Genomic DNA, 22,937 nt, shown 5'->3' on the forward strand with positions numbered 1-22,937 from the left:
ATGAGTTATGAAAGGCAAGGGTCAAAAGTTCACAGACAAAAAAAAACAAAACATGTGGCTGACTGGGTGGCGGGAGCAAGTAAGGTGAGAACAAGTTTAGAAAGGTGGGGGTGGGGATAGCGGGAAGTGAGGGGGTGGGAGATGGGTGGGTCTTTGAGTTTTTTTTTTCTGCTGAGCCAAGCTTTGATAGGACACCTAGTAAGGGTACGTGGCAAGCTCCACCCCTTGGGCCTTACCAACAACCAAGGGAAAGGCTGTGATTGGGAGACCAAGTTAGCTGGAACCTTGGGACCTCGGGGCTCAGTGAGGCAGCGCTACATAAGCCCTGGCTCCCGTGTGACGCGGTCTCACCGAGATGTCCTCGTTTTCAAAGCTAGTATTTTCGCGGAAGGTGCTGCCAGACTGTGGCAACGCAGGAAAGCCGACCTTTCTGGATATGTCTCTAGGTATGTAGATCCCAGATCCCAGCCCCTACTAGTCTGGGCTCGCTGGCTTTGAGCAGGAGACCTCGGCTTAGGACAGACTAGAGTGAGGAGCACACCCCTTTGTGGAGAGGCTTCCCTCTTGGCGTCCCTGTGTCCCGGGAACCCGGGCCAGCTCGGCCCCTGCCCTCCCCTCCGCTCTCCGTTCCCACTCTCCCGCACCTCCAGCCCTCTCCTCTCTCATAAGTGGGGAACTCTGAAGAAAGCTGACAGAAATCGCGTGGGGACTAAAGGTTACTGCTACGAGGAGGTGAGGAAAATAAAAAGATGACTATTTCAGGATAGTTTGCCCTCCTAAGAAATGATACCAAGTCCCCGCCTTGAAACACGCGGGGCCACACGCTCTTCTCAGTGCAAGCGCGTGTCAGAAATGACTAGATTCCAGGGCTGGGACGAGTAAGGCTTAGGCTACTTTTCTAGGGATCCCGAGTCCTAGTGTGAAGCGGGGGCGATTTGCTTGTTGGCTGGCAGTTATTCAAAGGGGTGGTTGGTTGGTTGATTTGCGTTTTGGCGGGTAGTTATTCCAAGGGGTGATTGGTTGCTTGATTTGCTCATTGGCTGGCAGTTATTCAAAGGGGTGGTTGGTTGGTTGATTTGCGTTTTGGCGGGTAGTTATTCCAAGGGGTGATTGGTTGCTTGATTTGCCCATTGGCTGGCAGTTATTCAAAGGGGTGGTTGGTTGGTTGATTTGCTTTTTGGCGGATGGTTATTTCAAGGGGTAATTGGTTGCTTGACTTGCTCATTGGCTGGCAGTTATTCAAAGGGGTGGTTGGTTGGTTGATTTGCGTTTTGGCGGGTAGTTATTCAAAGTGGTGATTGGTTTGATTTGGTTGTTGGCTCGTAGTTATTCGAAGGGGTGGTTGGTTGACATGCTTGTTGGTTATTCGCTCTGAACTGCCTTCCCGCTCTGCTGATACCTTCTCGTCTCTCACCTCAGAACTCTACACAAAGAGTGGAGTCTTAGAAAAAATAAATCCTTTACCAAAGCCCTTAAAACCCTCCATTTGCACCACTTCCAGAAAATGTGGATTTTACTTGGACCAATTTCTCTGCTCGCTGTCATCCATCTTAGAAATGGGGAGAGGAGGGGAGACTTTCTAAGGGAGGGGGGAGTGAGCAGAGGAGGGAGGCTGACTTTAGAAATGGGGAGGGGCAGCAGAGCAGGGAAGAAGGAAACTTTAGAAATGGGGGCAGGAGCACGAAATAGCAAGGGCCATTTTTGAAATGAGAGGGGGAAGAGCAGAGCAATGAGATCCAAGCTTCACGATGGAGGGCGAGAGCAAGGAGGGTGGATCTTAGAAGAGGAGCAGGGCAAAGAAGGTTCACCTTAGAGATGAGGGTGAGGGAGCGGAGCAGGGAGAGCTAAACTTAAAAGGGGGCGGGGCAGTGGACAGTGCGCCATAGAAATGCGTAGGGGGAAGGGAGGGAGGGCAGACGGCGGAAATAGTGGGGAGGGCGTGAGGGTAGAGAAGCAGAGCAGGTAGAGGAGAATTTAGAAATGAGGGATAGAATAGGAGAACTAGGAAGCCTTTAAAAATGAGGGTGGAAAGCGGACAAAAGGGGGAGGGAAGAGCAAGGGAAGCAGACATTTAAAATGCCTGGGAAGAGGAGCAACGGCTAAGGCTAAAGACCTTAGAAAAGGAAGGAGTAGGACTGGGATGGAGGATGTTAGAAAGGCAGGGAGCAGAGTGGGCAGTGAAGGGGGAACTTAGAAAGGAAAGGGGACAGGGCAGTGAGGGTTGAGTTATAAATGAGGGGGGAGAGGGACAACAGTCTTTAGAAATGAGGGTGAGGGAATAGGAGTTCAGACGTTAAATATGAGATGAGGAGCAGCAATAAGGGAAACCCTTAGAAGTGAAGAGAGGGAGGAGCAAGGAGACTAGACCTTGGAAATGAGAAAGGACAAATAGGGAGAGCAGGTGTTAGAAATGGCTAGAGCAGCACAGCCAGGGAGGGCCTCGTAAGAGAATGGGCAGAGTGGACTTTACAAATCGGGGTGCGCTTGTCCCTAGTAAACATGCCCAAAAAGTACTAGAGTCCTTGTTTACAAATAAAAGGCAAAAATAAGACCAAAATTAGAACTGGCAACAGCAAGAACTTAATAGGAACTGGGCTTCTCTGTCCATCCCTTTTATCTAAAAGAGACCAAGGCAAAAGTTAGAAACAAAGGAACCCTTTCTGTCTGCTAGATGTGTTAGATCATAAACACGCAGATATTTACAAAGTGTACACTTTGGTTTTTTTTTTTTTTTTTTTTTTGAGACAGTCTCACTGTGTTGCCCTGGCTAGAGTGAGTGCTGTGGCGTCAGCCTAGCTCACAGCAACCTCACACTCCTGGGCTCAAGCGATCCTCCTGCCTCAGCCTCCGGAGTGGCTGGGACTACAGGCATGCGCCACCATGTCCGGCTAGTTTTTTCTATATTTTTAGTTGTCCGATTAATTTCTTTCTATTTTTTTGATAGAGACGGGGTCTCGCTCTTGCTCAGGCTGGTTTCCAACTCCTGAGCTCAAACAATCCGCCCGCCTTGGCCTCCCAGAGTGCTAGGATTACAGGCGTGAGCCACCGCGCCCGGCCTATGCACTTTGTATTATGCACTCTGCTAGGCACTTAGTACACTGATAAATAATGCCCTCTTCTGAAGGACCTCATAATCTAGTTGGAAAGGCAGGTAAATAAATATGTGCAATTATACGTTGTTTTAAGTGTTCTGGAAGTATGTATAGTCAGAGTCTCTCAGAAATTGAGAGGAATCTAAGTCACATTTTGTGAGGTTTCTAGTGTTTTAAATATTTAAAAAATGACAAAGTGGTATTTTCAAAAATTGTAATTTATTTTAAATATTTATAACTATAAATAGTTATAACACATAATAAAATACAATGCAAGATAATTACGCTTTTCACAAGAAAATTACACAATTTATGTAATATAATTGTATATATGTCACCTTAAGCAGTGTGATCAGTTTAAAACTGTATGAACAATGCTGTTTTTCTTTAATCCTGACAGTATAGTTCTGACACTAAGTATATCTTACTTAGATCAAAAATCCAAATTTGAGGCTCTTTGGTGAGGCCTGGATCAAATGGTTTTCCTTGAAAGAATTGCTAAGTGTTCTCTAAGTGGATTCAGTGGACAATATCATTACAGAGAGCAGCATGAACAAAGCCCCATGTCTCTGTAATGATACATTCTGAGAACTAAGAGAAGGGAACATGAGACTCTGGAAAAAGATTGGTTTTTGTATTAAGGATGCCTTCTTTATAACTTCATAGCCTCTGTTAGAAGGATCCTTAGACATCTTACCCAGGTTCAAAAGCATTTGTTTTCTTTTCAGTATGGAGAGGCTGAGCAGCAATTGAAGTTCATCCCTAAACCATAGCTTATGAGATCTATGATTTCTAGTGCTGTATATATTATTCTACAATTCCATTACCGTGCAACAAATGAAATGGAATTACAAAGTCCAGAGGCTAAAATTATCTATGATTTCACTTTTTAAAAAACCCTGCAACACACTCCAAGGGTGTGAATAATTAGGACTTTTTTAAAAGTAAGTTTTTAAATGAATTTATAAGTTATGTTTGAAAAATTGAGACCTCTGATGTTTTTTAGTTGTTTTTTTTTTCCTGCTGTGAAATCATTTGTTCTTTCTGGCCCACTTAGCATACACCTATATATTTAGGGGGAAGAAAAACAAAATAGAAAACATTAAGTACATTTTATAGGACACATAGGTACACATGAGAAAACCTTTCAGTGTCATTGATTATTAAATGCCAATTCTGTTCAATTAGGTATTTATCAAATGTTCACTATGTACCTAACAGAATTTCTATGAAACAGAAATACTTCTTATACTACAGTTTTTCCCTTCAGTTTTCTAATCTTGTTAATAGAATTTCAGAGTTGGAAAGGACTATAGAAACTCTTTTGTTACCTACCAGTCAAATAAGGAACCATTTACAAAAAGAATTAGAAGAATGTCATTGCTAAATTCACTGATTTCACTCAAGCTATACCTGAGGTCTTTTTTTAGTCTCATGGTACATTTCTAAGTTGGAGGCATAGGTATCTTTTCCTAATGCCATTTTTTTCAATTATATTTCAATTTGAACATTTGCAAATTTGATATGAAACATTTATGAAATCCTAAATACTACATTTATTTCCAGAAAATATAGCATAGAATGGATGTTCAAGATTATATAGCTGAAATATATATTTTTTCCCTTTTGAATCTGAAGTACCTTTATGGTTAAAATTTCCTACTCACTTGACTTTCATCACCTCTGGCATTTTAAATATTGATGTCTGGACTCAGCATTAGTTTAGATGAATACTGTGCCATACAGGCTTGTCTTGAGGTGACACCATATCAGTGTTATAAGTGCACAGAGAAATGGAATAATCAGCATTTGGCAAGAAATGAGGTGAAAGATCTGTTTTATGCAAAGCTTTTCCGTTTTATTGGAAGCCATACAGAACTTAAGTTGGAAAGTAACAAACATATTTGCTTTTAAAAATTTAGTGTTACATTAAACGCGCCCGTCATTCACATTTTCTTTGTCTATTCTCTTTTTGTGGTTTAGTGGTTTAGGCAGCTTTACAGCTTTTGCTAAAACAAGTTTTCTTTAAAATGTGGACTTAGTTTATAAAGACAGCCAACAATGAAATAAAAATTATTAGATAACAGCGAATAATGAAATAAAAATTATAATTACTTTCAAATAGCTGTGCAACAATCATGTAAATTATCTACGATTTCAAAGCATTGATCTGGCCAGGTGCGGTGGCTCATGCCTCTAATCCCAGTGCTTTGGAAGGCCAACACACGAGGACCACTTGAGGCCAGGAGTTCAAGACCAGCCTGGGAAACATAGTGAGACCCTGTCTCTACAAAAAATAATAATTAAAAAATAACCAGACCTGGTGGCCTGTGGTTTTAGTCCCAGCTACTCAGGAGGATGAGGTGAGAAGATTGCTTGAACCCAGAAGTTGGAGGTTGCAATGAGCTATGATGGTGCCACGGCACTCCAGCCTGGGCAAAACAGCAAGATCCCATCCCTAAAAAAAAAAAAAAAAAATTAAAAAAAATCATTGATCAATTTCTTGATTTCATGTGATACATAGCTTTTCGCCAGGCTCATAAGATTCTCTCAGTTAGTGCTTGTTATTTGGCACATTGACATGACACTATGCTAGAGATTATATGGGATTCTCCCCCTATAAGGTGTCTATTACCCTCCCTATTTGTGCCTTAGCTTCTCTCCATTACTGTATACTGAGGTGTTGACACTCAAGGCTTTTCATCACTTGTATCTATGTTATCTGTCTAACCTTTCCCCTCAGAGCTCTGTAGCCTTAATCTTCAATTCGAGCCAAGCTGATCTTCTCCCTGAACACACTATATTAATTCCTGACTCTAAGCCTCTTCTTGTCTTATTTCTCTTTCCTGGAGTGCCCAGATCTTTCCCCTCATTCAAATCCTACATATCCCACTCACCTAAGTCACAAGGATTTTGCAGCTGTTCCAGTACACAGTAGTCAGTTTTTTTCTTCAGTTCTGGAGCATTTATTCTCTATTTCATTCGGTTGATACTTAATCATATACAGGCAATTCACAGCTGGCAAATGTATTGTTATGTTCCAATACCTCATTTGTATGCCAGCTATTGGATATGTAAAGAATTTCCCCCATAGAAATAATATTATAAAGGCAGAATAGGTTTCTAGGGTAATACACAAGTCTATTTGATGCACATATAGCAAAGATATGGTACTGATATTCAGATTGCAGCAACCATTTATAATAATATTTTATGCAATAATGTATTTCAGGGTCAAACTGAGAATTCTAGGAAGGCATCTCACCCTGACATAATTTTAAAGATATCTCTCTATGGGTTGCTCCTCCTTCCCAGTTTGGCTTCATTTCCTTTGTGACCTGGAGAGGTCTTTGATGACTGGTGGTCCAGTGAGAATACTGTGAGCTGTGGGGGCAGAGCTTTCTGCTTGCAAGGGGATGGGTAGAAGGGAATGAGGCTGTGAAGGACTCTGCAGTCAATGTTCCTGTTGCATCTGAGGTGGACAGGAAGAGAAATTCTTGTTCTTCTTGTACTTTTTCCCTGACACCACCCTAGTATAAATTTTTATCTCTTCACTCTTAGACTATTGCAATCCATCTGCCTCCCCCTAAAAGAACTAGTTTTAGTTTTTGTAGTCTCACTCTATTCTCCAATCTACTGCCAATTGATATTTCCCCAAACCATCATTTTCATAATCTCAGTCCTAGATTCTTCAAGGTTCTTCATTGTTCAGGGCAATTGTTTGCAATCCTGGCTGAACATCAGAATTACTTGGAGGACTTTTTAAAAAAAATACAGATACTTGAGTCCCAGTCCAGTCCTACTGAGTCATAATCTTGAATAGGGGTCCTGTATTTTAACCCTTTAATCCCCAAGTGATTCTAATGTACAGCCATGGTAGAGAACCACTGACCTCTAGGATAAAATTTTAAAATCTTATCATGACTTTCAAAGCCCTTTATGTTCAGGAGATTTATGTTCTAGTCCAAGCTCTTTCATGAGCTAACCTTGGAAAAGTCATTTCTCCTCTCTGGGTTTCAGTTTTCCCATCTGTAAAATGAGGAATTGGTACTTTCTCCACTTAATGTTTCCATTCCAAATTCAGGGTCATTTTCAGCCTCTCTCTGCCTCTATAGTTTATTTAATGCTTTATTTTAGTCTTATTTCAGAAAATTTGATTTAAGAGGCAGTTTAAATGAGAGAAATGTGTGGGTGATTATTTTCAAGTCTGAAATATACCCATGACATCCTTTCCATCTTTTAAACAGAGTTTCATTTCTCTGTCTTACAGGCTGTCAGAACAAATTGCTGTTGCCTGTTGTGAAGTTTATTTTTCTGTACTCTACTTGGATGTGTTTATCTTCCTTTGCACAAATGATCCCTTTGATATGAAATTAAATTGTGGAATAAATACAACAAAAATGGAAAAATACGAAAGAGAAAATTGAATTTCCTCTCAGTGTAATGAATTTTATATAGCAACTATGGATATAGTCATTAAAGCTGAACCCATATTATGGGGTTGCTGACATTTTAAAGGGAAGGCAGTACTAACACTTATGAGTCTAAATTGGGTGAAAGCATTGACCATTTTGAAGAAAACATAAATCTTAACCCTGCAACAAAATCTTTTGTGGCCGAGGGTGGTGAACAGCCTTAGAGTAGGGCTAAATAAGTGAGAAAATAATGTACTATTGACTCAGAGATTCTCCTTATCTCAGATTTTGATGGATACCAGAGTAAATTTCTGCCTTTTTTCTTCTAAAACAATTACTGTGAGTCAAAATAGCTTGATGCTGTTGGTCAGGTAGGAGATAGAAACTTATACCCATTTGTTGAATGTGAACTGTGCCAGTTGATGTCTGCAAAGCCTGTTTGGGAATGATTCTACCAGGCATGTCTATAAAAAGCACATCTCATATGAAATGTGAAGCATTTTGCTTTGTGTAATACTACTGCTATTCTCTACTCTTTCTCTGATGTTTGTTCAGTCATAGTAATAAAAATTCATATTATTTGGATTGATTGAGACTGAGATGGGAAAATGCTTCCATACAGTAATATATTCAAAGGGAAAGGATTCAGAAAATCCTATGGAATTAATGTGGCACTACCAGGATAACACTAAGACTAAAGTTGTCTTTATGGTGTTATGTGTAAGATAAAAATTAATCTGAGAAGGATTTGCTTATAGGGGAAGAGGTCTCTAGATATTTCTGGAGCCATTTCATTTATTTCATCCCTGAGTTAAAAAGGATAATGTGAATTGCAGGGTGGTTTTATTGAAACTTCAAATGATTTAAGTCCTTTTGGGCAAATGAGGCCCCTGACAGGATTTAAAGCCATGCTATAGCATTCCTGTATAGTACTATATCAGAACAAGCTCGATAATAGCTTCATACCAGTTCTTTGCCAAGTGATTCTAAGACAGAGCTAGCCACTAGAATTATCTTTGGTGACTCTGAGGAGTGGAAAAATTAAAAGTCACTGCAAATTGTCTCTGAGTGCCACAAGACAGACTGATCCCAGAGCATTCCCTCATGTCATTGCAAAAGGTACTGAGGAAGGAGCTTGCTTTCACTTTCTCCTCTCTGAAATTTTGTTGTCCTGCTTAGGAAGTCATCCATCTCATTGGGTCCCTATAAACTGGGTAGTGATTGTTTCAGATTTGATGGGGAGGTTGGAGATTTAAAAATCTTCCTGTGGTGTCCTATAACATATGGTGTTCGTACACTCTCTTATACTGTAATGAGAAAAAAAATCTGTACAGACTTTGTACAGATTTTAAATGTAGAGTATTGGGGAAACAGAACAGAGGAAAAACAAAAAAGAAAAGAGAATGCATAAGAAATACAAGGAACAGAAAACTAAAGATTATGTCTGCAGGAGATGTTACAACCAATAACTGCTGAGATACAGACAGAACCAAGGTTTAAAATGGGGTTATCAAGAAATGGTACTCAATCAGTTCAAGGTTTGAAGACTTTCTAGCTTGTCCTATGGACCTCAACACCGAGAGTCACAAATTATAAATTTAATAGGTGGTTTTATATCAAAAGGTCAATTACGAAGCACCTAGAATTTATCAATTATATAAATATATTCTCTGGGTTCTGCTATGACCCTGACAGTGTTAACGTCTTTTTCCATTGTGGGTTTTATTTCCCCTCAGAAATTGGTTTTATTTGATGTACCCAAGTCTTCAGTTTCTCAAGAAAGAAAAAAAATCTCTATTAAAAAGAAAGAGCAAAGACACTCAATTGATTGTTGAGCTTTACACTGTCTTTAACCTTTGGAGATGTCAGATATTTCAAAGAAAATCAGAATTAGATATTTAGAGACCTGAGGCAGGACTAGTACTAAGCAAAATAATAAAGGAGTGGTTTAATCTTTGGCACCCAACTGCCTCTTCTGTGCCCTTTTCAGCTCCTCCTCTTTCTTTTAGAATCTCTTGCTCCTTCCAAATCTCTAGCCTGTGCTTATTTCTAAAGATGTCTTAACCTAAGTAAGCTTTCATCCACTGATAGAACATCCCACCTGTAGATCTTTCCATTCCAGATGTTAGGAGAGGCATTTTACAGCAGGTTGTACCTGTCTCCCATCATTCAAATCATGCCATCTAAGTGCTCTCTACTCGAGTACATGAGAACATGCCTGACACAAAGTAAAGTCTGATTGCTTCCTGCTACTCAAATAACCCAGGTTCCTCACCTCTGTGGTATCTCCTGTGAACTAAATTTTGGAGAAAATATGTGTAACTAATTGTCTAGCACTTAAATTTAATCAGTGATGACACTATTGCTCTGTATTTCTCTGAAACAAAAATAACATTTAGTCAAATCATTTATTTAGATGTTCTCCCCCTTGAGCTATTACAATCTGACAGTATTTTGGTTTTGCATAAATGAAATTACCATAAGTATAACAGAAATTTTTCTTTCTTTTTCCAGGAAACTAACCCTAAAATATCTGTATTTTTTGACTTTGGTTATTGTTTTACACATTCATTATTATAATATTATTATTTTTAAGGATACCAAATTTTAAGTGTTCTGAAATATGATGAGATAGAATATAGATTATTTGCTTGAGACACATTGTTTTTATTTAGCTTTTTCTATTTTCTTCACTTTTATATATTTCTTAATACAGCTGAGATTATAAGTTTTAGAAAGATAGAAAACACAAGCACTGAAGAAATAATGAATGAGAAAGAGAACTATAGAAAAAATAACTGGTATCCAAAATGGCAGTCAAGGTCTCGTAGGCACCACGGGCAGAGAGGTAAAGTATACTAAAAAATCACGGGTGGGTGGCCGGGCGCGGTGGCTCACGCCTGTAATCCCAGCACTCTGGGAGGCCGAGGTGGGCGGATTGTTTGAGCTGAGGAGTTCGAAACCAGCCTGAGCAAGAGCGAGACCCCGTCTCTACTAAAAATAGAAAGAAATTAATCGGACAACTAAAAATATACACATAGAAAAAATTAGCTGGCCATGGTGGTGCGTGCCTGTAGTCCCAGCTACTCGGGAGGCTGAGGCAGAAGGATTGCTTGAGCCCAGGAGTTTGAGGTTGCTGTGAACTAGGCTGATGCCACGGCACTCTAGCCTGGCAAAAAGAGTGAGACTCTGTCTCAAAAAAAAAAAAATCACAGGTGGTAAAAAGATTCTGAAATATTTGTGAATAACTAGGTAAGCAAATTCAAGAACTTGCAATGTTTTTCTAAAGTTGCATTATGTTGTTTGTTTTATTTTTTCTGGATATGGACTTATACAAGGTTGGTAAGAATTTATGCCATGTCAAATGAAAAAAATTTTTTTTTAATTTATATGAGTATTTTTTTATTTATATGAGGGCAGGATGAGAAAAGTAATCATATAGGCTGAGAAATGCTTTGTACTCATTTACAAGCCTGGGCTGGTTAGTCCAGTTCCACTTTTAGAAGGCAATACAGTAGGGTTAAAGAGCATGGTCGATAATCTGAGCACCATGGCATCCAGATTTTGGGAAAAAAAAAGGAATGTTGTAGGCCAAAGAGAGTGTGGTAGAACATAAAGTCCTCTATATCATTAACTTTGTTGGTCAGTGCAGTGTGCATATTTTAATATGAATGTGCTGCAGATTGCCACAGTAGGGAAGTCTTTTCAACAATTAAGGGTCTTCATGGTCTAGTCAACAGGTAAGAACCATCTTGATATTGGGCGTACTCTACCATTTGCATACCCAGCTTCATTAAAGTCCTTATTTGAATCTTCTGTGGCTCAACCTGTTGAGAAAGGAAAGGGATGTTGGTTATTGTAGGGTCAAAGCAGCTAAGAATCGTGAGATGGCCCATTCTCATGTTCCTACCCAAACATAAAATTGATTTTTGTGAGTCTTTAGGAGAGCTATATTCTTTGATAGTTTCTTAAACTGTCTTTAGTATCCAAAGCAAAGAAGACAGTTGAGGCAAATATCCACATGATTAATACACAACAGACAGTTTTCCTCTGTCTCTCCTTTTTCTATTGGAGTATTCTTTCAATTAATTTCAGATAACATGTCCCAACTTTGGTGGTATATGAAACCAAATTTGAGGTATTATGTACAGAGAAGACCACCCTACTAAGATATGCAAATAAAAATAGTATGGCAAAAACTGTTCTAGAATTCAATAAGACTCCCAGTTGATATCGGAGTAATTAAATGTCAAAGGTTTTACAAAACCCAGTGCAGAGCTTTTAAAAATGAGATCATAGATAATACTCCTGAAAGATATGTTGAATTTACTGACTGAAACTACAGAAAATAATTATTTTTTAAAGAATACTCAAGATACAGAAACAACTTTGGGGAAAGAAATTGTGATAACAACCCACACCAAGAACCTTCTGGATTCAACTATGGACGAGGCCCTTTTAACAGGCAGCCTTTAATTGAGCAGGTAAATAAATACCAACAATTAGACAATACAAAAGGTCCTAAATTTAGTATTTTTCTTAATATTAAGGATTATTTTAAATTCTGTACAAGGATTGTTTCTTAGTGATGCCTTGAACATAATTTAAATTCAATATTTATTAGTTGTTTTAACCCATAACTATTTTAATAAACAGTTGATTTTTGCTATTTTCGATCATTGCTAGATATCTTAAATTTATAAAATGCCAAAATAGATTATTGGTTATTGTGATGTGTCCTATATAATCATTCTCATTTTTGTCCTCATACAGAGTCTTTGATCTTAACTTACAGTATAAAAATAGTTTAAGTAGCCTTGTGAATGAATTGTAAAAGCCAGAAGTCAGATGATATAGGATATGAAATATACTTTGGGACCAACAAGTGGGACAGACCATACTTATACAAATCCATCACCTCTAAATTTGTATAGGTGAGCCAGTCACTGACAGGAATTCGAGAGGTGCTCATATCCAGATTTATGAGCTAACATTGGCACTAATGTTTTAGCTTGGCTTTATAAACCGATTCGTCTTAAGATGTTATGTGGTCCTTTAGCAAAAACGGCAGTTCCGGGAGCTTAAACCATTTTTACCAAATTACATAAATGCAAATATTTATTTGTTTGTTTTGAATAGAAACATGTTGCATTCAAATATTTGAAGGATTCATCTAAATTTAATAAATGTCAATTGATTCAATGCCTACTCTATACAGGAACTGTGGTACCAGAACAGCCTGCTTCAAATATTGTATGTGGTGGTGAGAGAGAAAGATAAGAGAGAAATGTAATGCCAAGCAGGCCACAGTATGTGTTCTAATAGTTTATATATTGTGGGGATGTAGTTATTCATTCTGATTGGAGGGACTTGAAAAAGTTTGATGGAGGTGATGGCGTTTGATCTGTGCCTTGTAGGATGACAAGGTTTTTGATAAAGTTTGGAAAGAAGAACATGAGCTTTCTTTTGCTGCAGTCCAAGATGCATAAATGAACTGAGAATATTGTAAAACAGTATTTTCAAATTGAAAGCATCCTTCTATTGCTCATACTTTTGAAACTTTTAAGACTATCATTATAGCAGAACTCACCAGAAAAAAAAATGCCCCGTGGTAAAGAAATATATTAAAATTTAAGCATAATTATTTTACCAATAAATTGAATAATTACAGTTTTCAGTAATGCTTTGCAATGCTAATAAGCCAGTTTTGTACTTCACAAGATTTAATTTTAGTATCAATAAAACATAATTGCATTTATTCAACACAATTCTTTTTGATGGAAGGTGTCTACTAGTTTATTATATAATAGGAAACTAATGCGCATTTCATTTTCTAAAGATAGGAAATCTATAGTATCCAAGTTGATGAAAATATTTCTTAAATAAACATTTATAAAAGGACTGCAAGCTCCTTTAGAAAGGTACTTGGGTACATATGGGTCCTTAGGAGACGAATCTCAGTCCTATCTTTCCTCTTGACTCACTGTGTTTCCCAACACTAATCACTTAAAAAGGAGAAGAGGTACATATGCGTTCCACCCAATCTCCTTACTTAAGTTTTTTAATATAAAAGCTGGAGAGTGGCTATGGCTTTATGCATTAGCAAAGTAAGTAATTTTTCATATTTTTCTTATTAAAGTTTTCTATGCATAATATTATTTATGCTGGTGTTTCCCCTGCTGTTTAACAGTTGCTTCCAGCTTCTGGTATTGTTAAACTAGAAAGCCATAGTGCCAAATGTAGGACATGTTTTCCTTGTCAAGCAATATTTACTAAAAAGAAAGCTTGATTTCTCAGCATGGTCCATATGACTTTATCCACTTACATTTATGTAGCATCATAGAGATTTGTCAGAGGTTTCACTGTTTCCATTCAGGTTATTCACTTCACTGCTCTTTTGGCTTTAAAATTTAAAACTTAGAAAGGCAGCATTGTTGCCAGTCTAATTTACTTTAATAGTATTAAGCCAACCTTATGCTCCCTTTATAGCTTCCTTCCCCTTCACTTGCTTTGTCTTTCTCTCTAGAATTAAGTATTAATTTATATTGAAGAGATGGATAGTTTCCTTCAATGATCATCAAGCAGACAAAGAATAAACAGTATGGTTTTGAACACTTTCCTTTGATCCTAAAGATTTGTATTACAAAATATTATTAAATATTCTGTCTCTCCTCAGCTATAAAGTCAAAGAATCTGTCGTTTCTTTAGTAAAACAATAGGTCCAGAAAATGGTAGGTAGAATATGACCTCGGAATATATTCGAACTCATAAAACAACTAGTTTTCCATATTTTTTATTTTATTAAATTTTATGTACATAATATTCTTTGTGTCAATGACATCAGAGCTATTCTGCAAGTTAATTCTGAAAACTGGTTAATATATAAATGTAGGCACAGTGGAATTCTAAAAGAAACAGTTACAGAAGTTGTCTTAAGAATATATCATTATGACTTAATCAAATCATGGGTTATATGTTTCATTTGTTTTGCATAATTGGGGTTCTCTGCAGGAGAAGTACAGTGACATTTATAAGGCCCAAGCAGAGAAGAATCGAGGCCAATCAGAGGGGCACCAGCATCAATCAGAAGGAAGTCAAGATGATTGGGAAGGATCTCTGGGCCAACCAGAAGAAAATCGACACCATTCAGAGGGATTCCAAAGCCACTTGCAGAGATCTCATTATCAATCAGAGATATCTTATGGTCAATTAGAGAGATCTTATGACCAATCAGAGAGATATTATGGTCAATCTGAGATATCTCTTGGCCAATCAGAGAGATTTTATGGTCAATCAGAGAGATCTTATGGTCAATCAGAGAGATCTCTAGGCCAATCAGAGAGATCTTATGGTCAATCAGAGAGATATCATGGCCAATCAGAGAGATCTTATGGTCAATCAGAGAGATATCATGACCAATCAGAGAGATCTGATGGTCAATCAGAGAGATATCATGGCCAATCAGAGAGATCTTATGGTCAATCAGAGAGATCGGCCAATCAGAGAGATCTTATGGTCAATCAGAGAGATCTCATGGCCAAACAGAGAGATCTTATGGTCAATCAGAAAGATCTCATGGCCAATCAGAGAGATGTCGAAGCTACTCACCAGTAGGAAGAATGCAAACACCACCCAGAACTGATTCTGAATATTGCAGGTAAAAATACAAGTCCTTAATCATTAGTACAATGTGTTGAATGATATGGAAATGAAAAGGCATGCTTTACATATCTATATTTTAATGGATAAATATGTATTTGTTGTAACAGGTATGTTTTGGGACAAAGATATTAATAGAATGGAGGTAATATATACATGCTATCAATGTTCTCTCAACTTTCTGATGTCCTCTGGTTATCATCCAGTTTCCCAAGGTGTCCCATTGAGTTGTTCCATCTAGGTCTGCTTTCCCTGGCAGAGTCCCATGTACTCAGCCTTTCTTACTGAGCTTCCCCCACAATCAGAATATATTGACTCATTGTCTAATCCCCTTTGGACCTTCCAACCTGGTGAGCAAGCTAATCTAAGAACAAACTACTATTAATAAATTGATATATATAATATATGATAATGAATTTCTGTGTTTCCCTCTTCTGTCTCCTTCCTGAAGAGTCCTCAGAGAGTCCTTAGCAAACAAATGATAGATGTGCCTTTGGGCAGCTGAACTTTTTTGCTTTCCTCAAATCAGACTATAGGAGAGAATGCCTGTTCTATGCATAGTTGCGATACTAACCTTCTAAATATATTTTGAAAGCATTGTATATATTCACTGTTGCCTTATAAAACTGTTAGGGTAGGTCTGTCTACCCGAGCAAAAGAACCAGAGAAGGTTAAATAGTACTGTAGATTGAGTTTAAAAACACAAGACATTTTTATTGCAATTTATTAGTTTACTGAATAAAAATTTATTTTTAGTTTGAATTTCCCAGTGATTGCCCTCAGTTTTCATTGGCTATAAATGTCTAATCAAATATTTTAGCTATTATTAACTGCTGCACAGAATTGCTGATTTCAGCTAAAAAAAATTATTTCCAAGATGTGCATATGGGTTATTGCATATCTAGACAATATCTGATGCAGGCACCATTTTAATGCAAAAGGTCTCACTCTACTTATATTAGCAGTATACACATTATTTGCTATAAAAAATTAAAATATGTTTAATTTGTGACAAGCAATTCATATATCTGCATTCATTAGGGATTTTCGCACATTTTGCTTCATTTTACATATCAATTTATCAAGTGGTATAATACATTAAGGCATTGAAAATTCTATTTACATTATTGTCCAATGACATATTCATATCATTTTGCAATTTTAAAATATAACAAACAAGTCTGTTTAGTTTTTTCCTTTATCTTCTAATTTTTTTATATCCTCAGCACAAATAAATACTACTTGAATAGTTAGGTTTACCAAATGTAGAACTATCACTAAAGAACACACAAAGTACTGAGAATTAATGTATTTTTATCATTGATCTTTGGAAGATTAATTCTTCTACTCCATAACCTTCTATTCTAATATGTATTAGAATAGTAAGTGGATTTTCTCATTTTCCTTGTGCTATTGATATCAGAAAAGATACTTTGTATGATTTCAGTCTTCTTGAATTTGTTAAGACTTGTTTTGTAGCCTAACATGTGTAGCCTAACATCTTGGAGAATGTTCCATGTACATTTGAGAACGATATATATTCTGCTATTGTCGAGAGAAATGTTCTTTATTGTCTGTTAGGCACAACTGGTCTGTAGTGTTGTTGAAGTTCTCTGTTTCCTTGTTGATCTTCTGTCTGCTTGTTCTAGCCATTATTGAAAGTGAGACATTCAAGTCTCCTAGCATTATTTTCTTGCTGTCTATTTCTCCTTTCAATTCTGTCGAAGTTTGCTTCACGGAACTCTGAGGTTTGTTGCATAATTATTTATAATTGTTAATCTTCTTGGTGAATTAACCCTTTTATCATTATATAATATCCTTCTTTGTCTCTTGTAACAGTTTTGATTTAAAGTCTAGTTTGTCTAATATTAGTATAGCCACTCCTGCTCTCTTTTGGTTACCATTTGCATTTCTGTCATTTCACTTTCAGCCTGTGTATGTCCTTAGATCTAAAGTAAATCTCTTGTGGACAGCATGTAATTGGATCCTGTTTTTTAATCCATTCAGCCAATCTGTACCTTTTGATTGGGGACTTTAATCTATTTACATTTAAAGTAATTACTGATAGGGAAGGACTTACTATTGCCATTTTGTTAATTGTTTCCTGTAAGTCTTGTAGCTATTTTGTCCCTTCTCTTACTGCCTTCCTTTGTCTTTCACTGGTTTTTTTTGTAGTGATATGCTTTGATTCCCTTCTCATTTCTTTTTCTGTGTATTCTATAGAGATTTTCTTAGTGGTTATCATTGTAATCACATCTTAAAGTTATAGCATTCTATTTTAAACTAATAACAACTTAACTTCAATTATATTCAGAAACCCTCCTCCTAAGTACAGCTCCACTCATTCCCACTTTGTTATTGATGCCACAAATTGCATCTTTGTATATCGTATACTCATTAATATACATTTATAGTTATTTTTATGTTTTCGTCATATAAATTCAATGCATCACAATTACGATAGTACAGATTACTGTGTTTGTCCATATATTTACCTTTACCAGAGAACATTATATTTTTGTACAGCTTCATGTTGCTCTCTACTGTCCTTTCATCTCAACTTGGATTCTCTTTAGCATTTCTTGTAGTGCAGGTCTAGTGGTAATGAACTTGTAGGTGTTTTTCTTTCGTACTTTGAATATATCATCCCACGCTTTTTTGGCCTGCAAAGTTTCTGCTGAGAAATCCACTGATAATATTATGGAACCCTCTTTGTATGTGATGAATCCCTTTTCTCTTGATGCTTTCAAGATTCTCTCTTTGTCATTGATTTTATACAGTTTGACTATAGGTCTTGTTGTGGTTGTTTTGGGTTTATTCTAGTTGGAGTTTTTTGAGCTTCTTGAATCTGTATGCTCATTTATTTCCTCAAATGTGGGAAGTTTTTAAAGAAAGTCTCTCCCACCCTCATCCTCTCCTTTTTGGATTCCTATAATGCATATATTGGTTCACTTGATAGTGCCCCGTCAGTTTCTTAGGCTCTCTTCATTTTTCTTCATTCTTTTTTTCTTTTTGCGTCTCTGACTCAGTGATTTAAAATGACTCATTTCAAGTTTGCTGATTATTTTTTCTGTCTGAGCAGGTCTGCTGTTAAACCTGACAAATGAATGTTTCAGTTCAGTTAGTGTGCTTTTTAGCTTCTGAATTTCTGTTTGGTTCTTTTTTTATACCTTCTACCTCTTCATTGATACTCTTATTTTGTTCATGCACCATTTTCTTAGTTTTCTGTAGTTGTCTGTGTTCTCTTTAGCTCATTGAGCTTCTTTATGACAATTATTTTAAATTCTTTGTCACACAGTTCATAGACTTGCATTTCTTTAGGGTCAGTTTCTGGAATTTTATTTTGTTCCTCTGATTTGGTCATATTTCCCATTTTCTTATATGCTTTGTAGATTTTCTCTGGAATTGGGGCAGTTGTAAAAACAAACACCTTTCCCAATCTTTGTGTACTGGCTTTGTGTGGGGAAAGACCTTCACCAATCAGCTTAACTGAAGGTTCTAGGACCTCTCAAACCATTTCTAATCTCTCACTGCCCCTGGCATTTGGCTCTAACATGCTACTTACCTCTGTTTTTGGTGACTTTCCTACTCTAGTACCAGTTCTGTCTGTGCCTTGAATCAGGTGAGACAGAAACCAGTCCCTTGGGCAGCCCCCAGACAAGACAGACTGTTGGATGAATGGTTCACTCTTTTGTTTCCATTTGGAGGGAAGAGCCCTGCTATGGAGGTTTCCTATGCTGCATAGGGGGAGGGGCACAGATGAGTGTACCAAATGCCACAAATTTTCCTACCCTTTTTGCTTGGAATCCCTCCTTGATTTTACAGTGGTCTGAGTACTGTAGATTCTCAACTGGTCTCTATAGTTCTCACAAAGGTATTTTGGTTCACATATTATTGTTAACTTGCTGTCTTTACTGGGGGAAGGAGGGCCCATAGCTCCCTGTCCATTATTGTCTTAGTCTGCTTGGGTTGCCATAACAAAATACCATAGACTGGGATGTTTAAAACAACAGGAATCTCTCACAGTTATGGAGCCTATAAATCTGAGATCAGAAAAAAAAATCTGAGATCAGGATGTGATCACAGTCGAGTTCTTGATGAGAGAGCTCTCTTCCTCGCTTTCAGATGGCTATCTTCTTGCTGTGTCCTCACATGACAGAGAGCAAGTGAGCCCCAATCTCTTACTCTTCTTATAAGGACACCTCACCTCACCCTCATGACCTCATCTAAATGCAATTACCTCCCACATGCTCCATCTTCAAATGTCATCACTTTAGGGGTTAGAGTTTCAATATGTAATTTTTTTTTAATATGTGAATTTTTGGAGGGCACAAACATTCAGTCCATAACAGCTATCTTGCTTACATCACTTCTAGAAAACTAAATTTTTAAACAAAAATATTCAACCATATGCCTAGCTAACTTCTGATCTGTTGTTATGCATGCATTAAGTAATAATTCACACTTAAGCTGAAAATTACTTATCAAAACACCATTCTGGATTTTAATTGCATCTAGTGTTTAGTCTTAAGTCAGATGTTTAAATATGTATAATAAAAGAATATTGCTGGAAGACATATATTCTAAATAATAATTGTTTTCAAAGTAAATGATCGTTTTTTTAAATTATCACCCTTTTTGATTAATATCAGTGCTTTTATGATGAATCAAAGGAGTGAATACTACCAGAAACAGATGCAGGAAAGAAATAATCAAATGAATATGAAACAAACAGTAAGTGTCAGCACTTTCAACTTTATAACTCAGCATCTGTGTGGTTTTATGTATCATTTTCATTTGAATGGGCTTTCTCTTTGCAGCCTTTGTTTCTTCCATTAGTTAGTTTTGGCATCTACTTCTACTGATGATTACTTTAATATGTTTTAAAACCTGTTTATTGACATCAATGTATGAAGAAGCCACATATCATGTCATACATTTCTACATGAGTCAAGTGTTTCTAGCCTTATGGAATAATTGCTTGCAAAGTTTCCTTCTTCCTTTCCTTATCCCCCATCCTACTTTATATTATTTAGTTTCTAAGTGGGCATTAGACAAAAGTAAGCAAAGATTATACAAATAATACTTATTATTAAGTAATAATAATAAGTAGTATGTATTATTTTATTTTCTTTAAATTTTTATTTTATTTATTTATGTATTTATTTTGAGACAAGATCTCACTCTGTTGCCAGTGCTAGAGTGCAATGGTGTCATCATAGCTCGCTACAATCTCAAACTCCTGGGCTTAAGTGATCCTTCTGCCTCAGCCTCCCAAGTAGCTGAGACTACAGGTGCACACCACGACGCCCGGCTAATTTTTCTATTTTTTGTAGAGATGGGGTCTCTTGCTCAGGCTGGTCTCAAACTCCTGGCCTCAAGCAATCCTCCTATCTCAGCCTCCCAAAGTGCTAGGATTACAGACATGAGCCACCACACCTGGCTGCATGTGTTATTTTGAACAATCTGTTTTACAACCATTGTGTCCCTAGGACATTGCCTACTTTATTTGTTATTTATTTCTTGAATATCTGTGAACAACCAATTGCAAGAAATGATGTGAATAGTATATTGATTAAGCCAATTAAGTCTATTTTGCTGGAAACTTCCATCTTTAATACAGAACACAGGTGTTTGATGGAAGCATTTAGATGAAATGTTTTATTGAGTAGATTTAGCTCCTACATAAAACACCTTGTACTTATTCCTGCACTGACATTTGGATATTTTTTCCAATACCTTTGTACCTAGCTTAAATGGCAATGTGACATAGTGTAAAAGAGGACTAGTCTGGGTCTCAGAGATTTAGTTTTCCTTTCTAGCTCTTCCACTTATTACCTGGGTGTATAACCTTGAGCAAGTCACTGCCCCTGCTCTCAATCAGTTTCTTCACCTGTAAAATGAAGGGATTAGAATGAAAGCCATATATGAGATGTCAAAAGAGTTCTCAGCATTATGGTGCAGTGGTTAATGACCAGGGACACTTGGATGGAATCATATTTCTACCACTTAATGCCATATTTCATGAATTCTCAGACACACCTTTTTTTTTCAGGTTTTAACATCTCTGAGATTAGGAAGTGTCTCATATTTAACCATAGTTAAATTGACAACTTTTAAATCTTTTCAGTGGTTCTTAAGATAATAGTGAATGTTACAATCATGGTTTCTTAGATTTGATGAAACATAGTAGCTGAAGAACCTTGGGCAAGTCTCTTTGAATCTGATTTCTCAACTATAAAATTGGAAGAATATTTACCTCATAGGTATTCTTGACAGTTAATGTTTATAGATCAAATATTCTCTTACTAGAAAGTTCATGCTCAGGTTGGAAGCACATATTAGTGTGCTTGTTGTGATGATTAATTGAAATATATGTAAACATTTTAGGATAAAGATTGGATTATAGTAAGTACTACATAAATTGAAGTTCTTATTATTTTATCATTACTATGATTATGATTATGTCAAATTATTTATTATAATCACCAAATGTTCATTATGGTCATATTGATGTGATTACTTTTAAAAATGCATGCTTTTAAAAAAGTTCTTACATTTTAATTAGTTTTATATGATTCATATTTATGTGTATACACACACACACACACACACACATGTTCAGTCATTATTCAAGTGATTTGCAATGTGAAGTTAAAAATCCCCATGGGAATATGGGGGCAAATATGAATATTCTTTAAATGGGAACAAAGTTTATAATAGACTTTCAAATACAGTTAAAAACCTCATAGGCATTTCTGTTTGCCCATTTATTTCTTGACTCTGATTTCAGTCCTAACATTCTACTAAATTTTACTATCAAAAGTTTTTTATTACTTCCTTCTTACCAAATTCAATGGCCTTTTCTTAGTTCCCTTCTTCCTCTACTTCTTTGTAGTATTTCATTTATTCATTGAACACTTACTGAGCACTTATTATATACCAGATATGTGCTATGTACTTGAGAAAGAATCTTTGCTCCCAGTAATGAATAAATAATAAAAACACAGTATAAATGCTGAGATAAAGGTATGTCCCAGCTACTATGGCAGTATAGGAAAGGGGGTCCCAAACCAGTTAGGGAGGTCAGGGAAGGCTTACTAATGGTTATAGAATTTGAGTTGAGTCTTAAAGGCTGAGTAGGAGTAAGCAAAGCAGAAAAGGTTGAAAAGGCATTCCAGTTAGAGGAAACAACACGTGTAAAGGTGCAGAAATGAGAGAGAGCCTGGCATACTTGGTAAGCTGCAGTTAGCTTAGTTTGTCCCCACTGCAAGTGGTTTTCAAACTGCGTACTGCAGAGTCCTAGGGGTTGTGAAGAGATGCCTCGGGCCAATGAAGGCAGCCTTGCTTTTAAAGATTTTGCATATTGGGATACCAAGTAAGATTTTATTAGAACTAGGGATTCTTCCACTTTAAAACATAGTTTGAACATCATTGAGCTCAAGTGTAAAATGTGTGAGCAGAACTGTTGAGAGGTGAGTGTGGAGGGATAGAGAGTCAGGAGCCACATCATGGAGTCTGTATTTGATGGCAATGCAGAACTGTTGAAAGACTTTAAGTAGGGAAACGACGTTATTGACCAATTTATTTTAAAAATAATCACATCAACTAAAACCCATTTTCCCAATAGTTGCTAATTCTAGTTCCTGCTCTCATTTCCCTGTTTCCATGGCTCCTATTCCCATTTCTACTACTCTGGCTTCTCTACTACCTAGTTACACTCCTTGATAATCTGCCATAATTGCCAGTGGTTCCCATATAAACAATCCCT

General features: G+C 36.9%; 1 protein-coding gene across 1 annotated transcript in view; it reads left to right on the forward strand.

The window, feature by feature from the left end:
• The first annotated feature begins 355 nt into the window (after positions 1–355).
• Positions 356–22,937, forward strand: part of LUZP4 (leucine zipper protein 4) — a 36,972-nt gene continuing 14,390 nt past the window's right edge. The window contains 8 exon segments of the mRNA XM_012653513.1: positions 356–446; positions 10,224–10,355; positions 11,873–11,991; positions 14,519–14,908; positions 14,910–14,997; positions 15,000–15,062; positions 15,065–15,164; positions 19,819–19,900. Coding sequence (XP_012508967.1) covers positions 356–446; positions 10,224–10,355; positions 11,873–11,991; positions 14,519–14,908; positions 14,910–14,997; positions 15,000–15,062; positions 15,065–15,164; positions 19,819–19,900 — 1,065 coding nt within the window.

The sequence above is a fragment of the Propithecus coquereli genome, unplaced genomic scaffold, assembly GCF_000956105.1.
Source record: "Propithecus coquereli isolate 6110/MARCELLA unplaced genomic scaffold, Pcoq_1.0 Scaffold421, whole genome shotgun sequence".
NCBI lineage: Eukaryota > Metazoa > Chordata > Mammalia > Primates > Indriidae > Propithecus > Propithecus coquereli.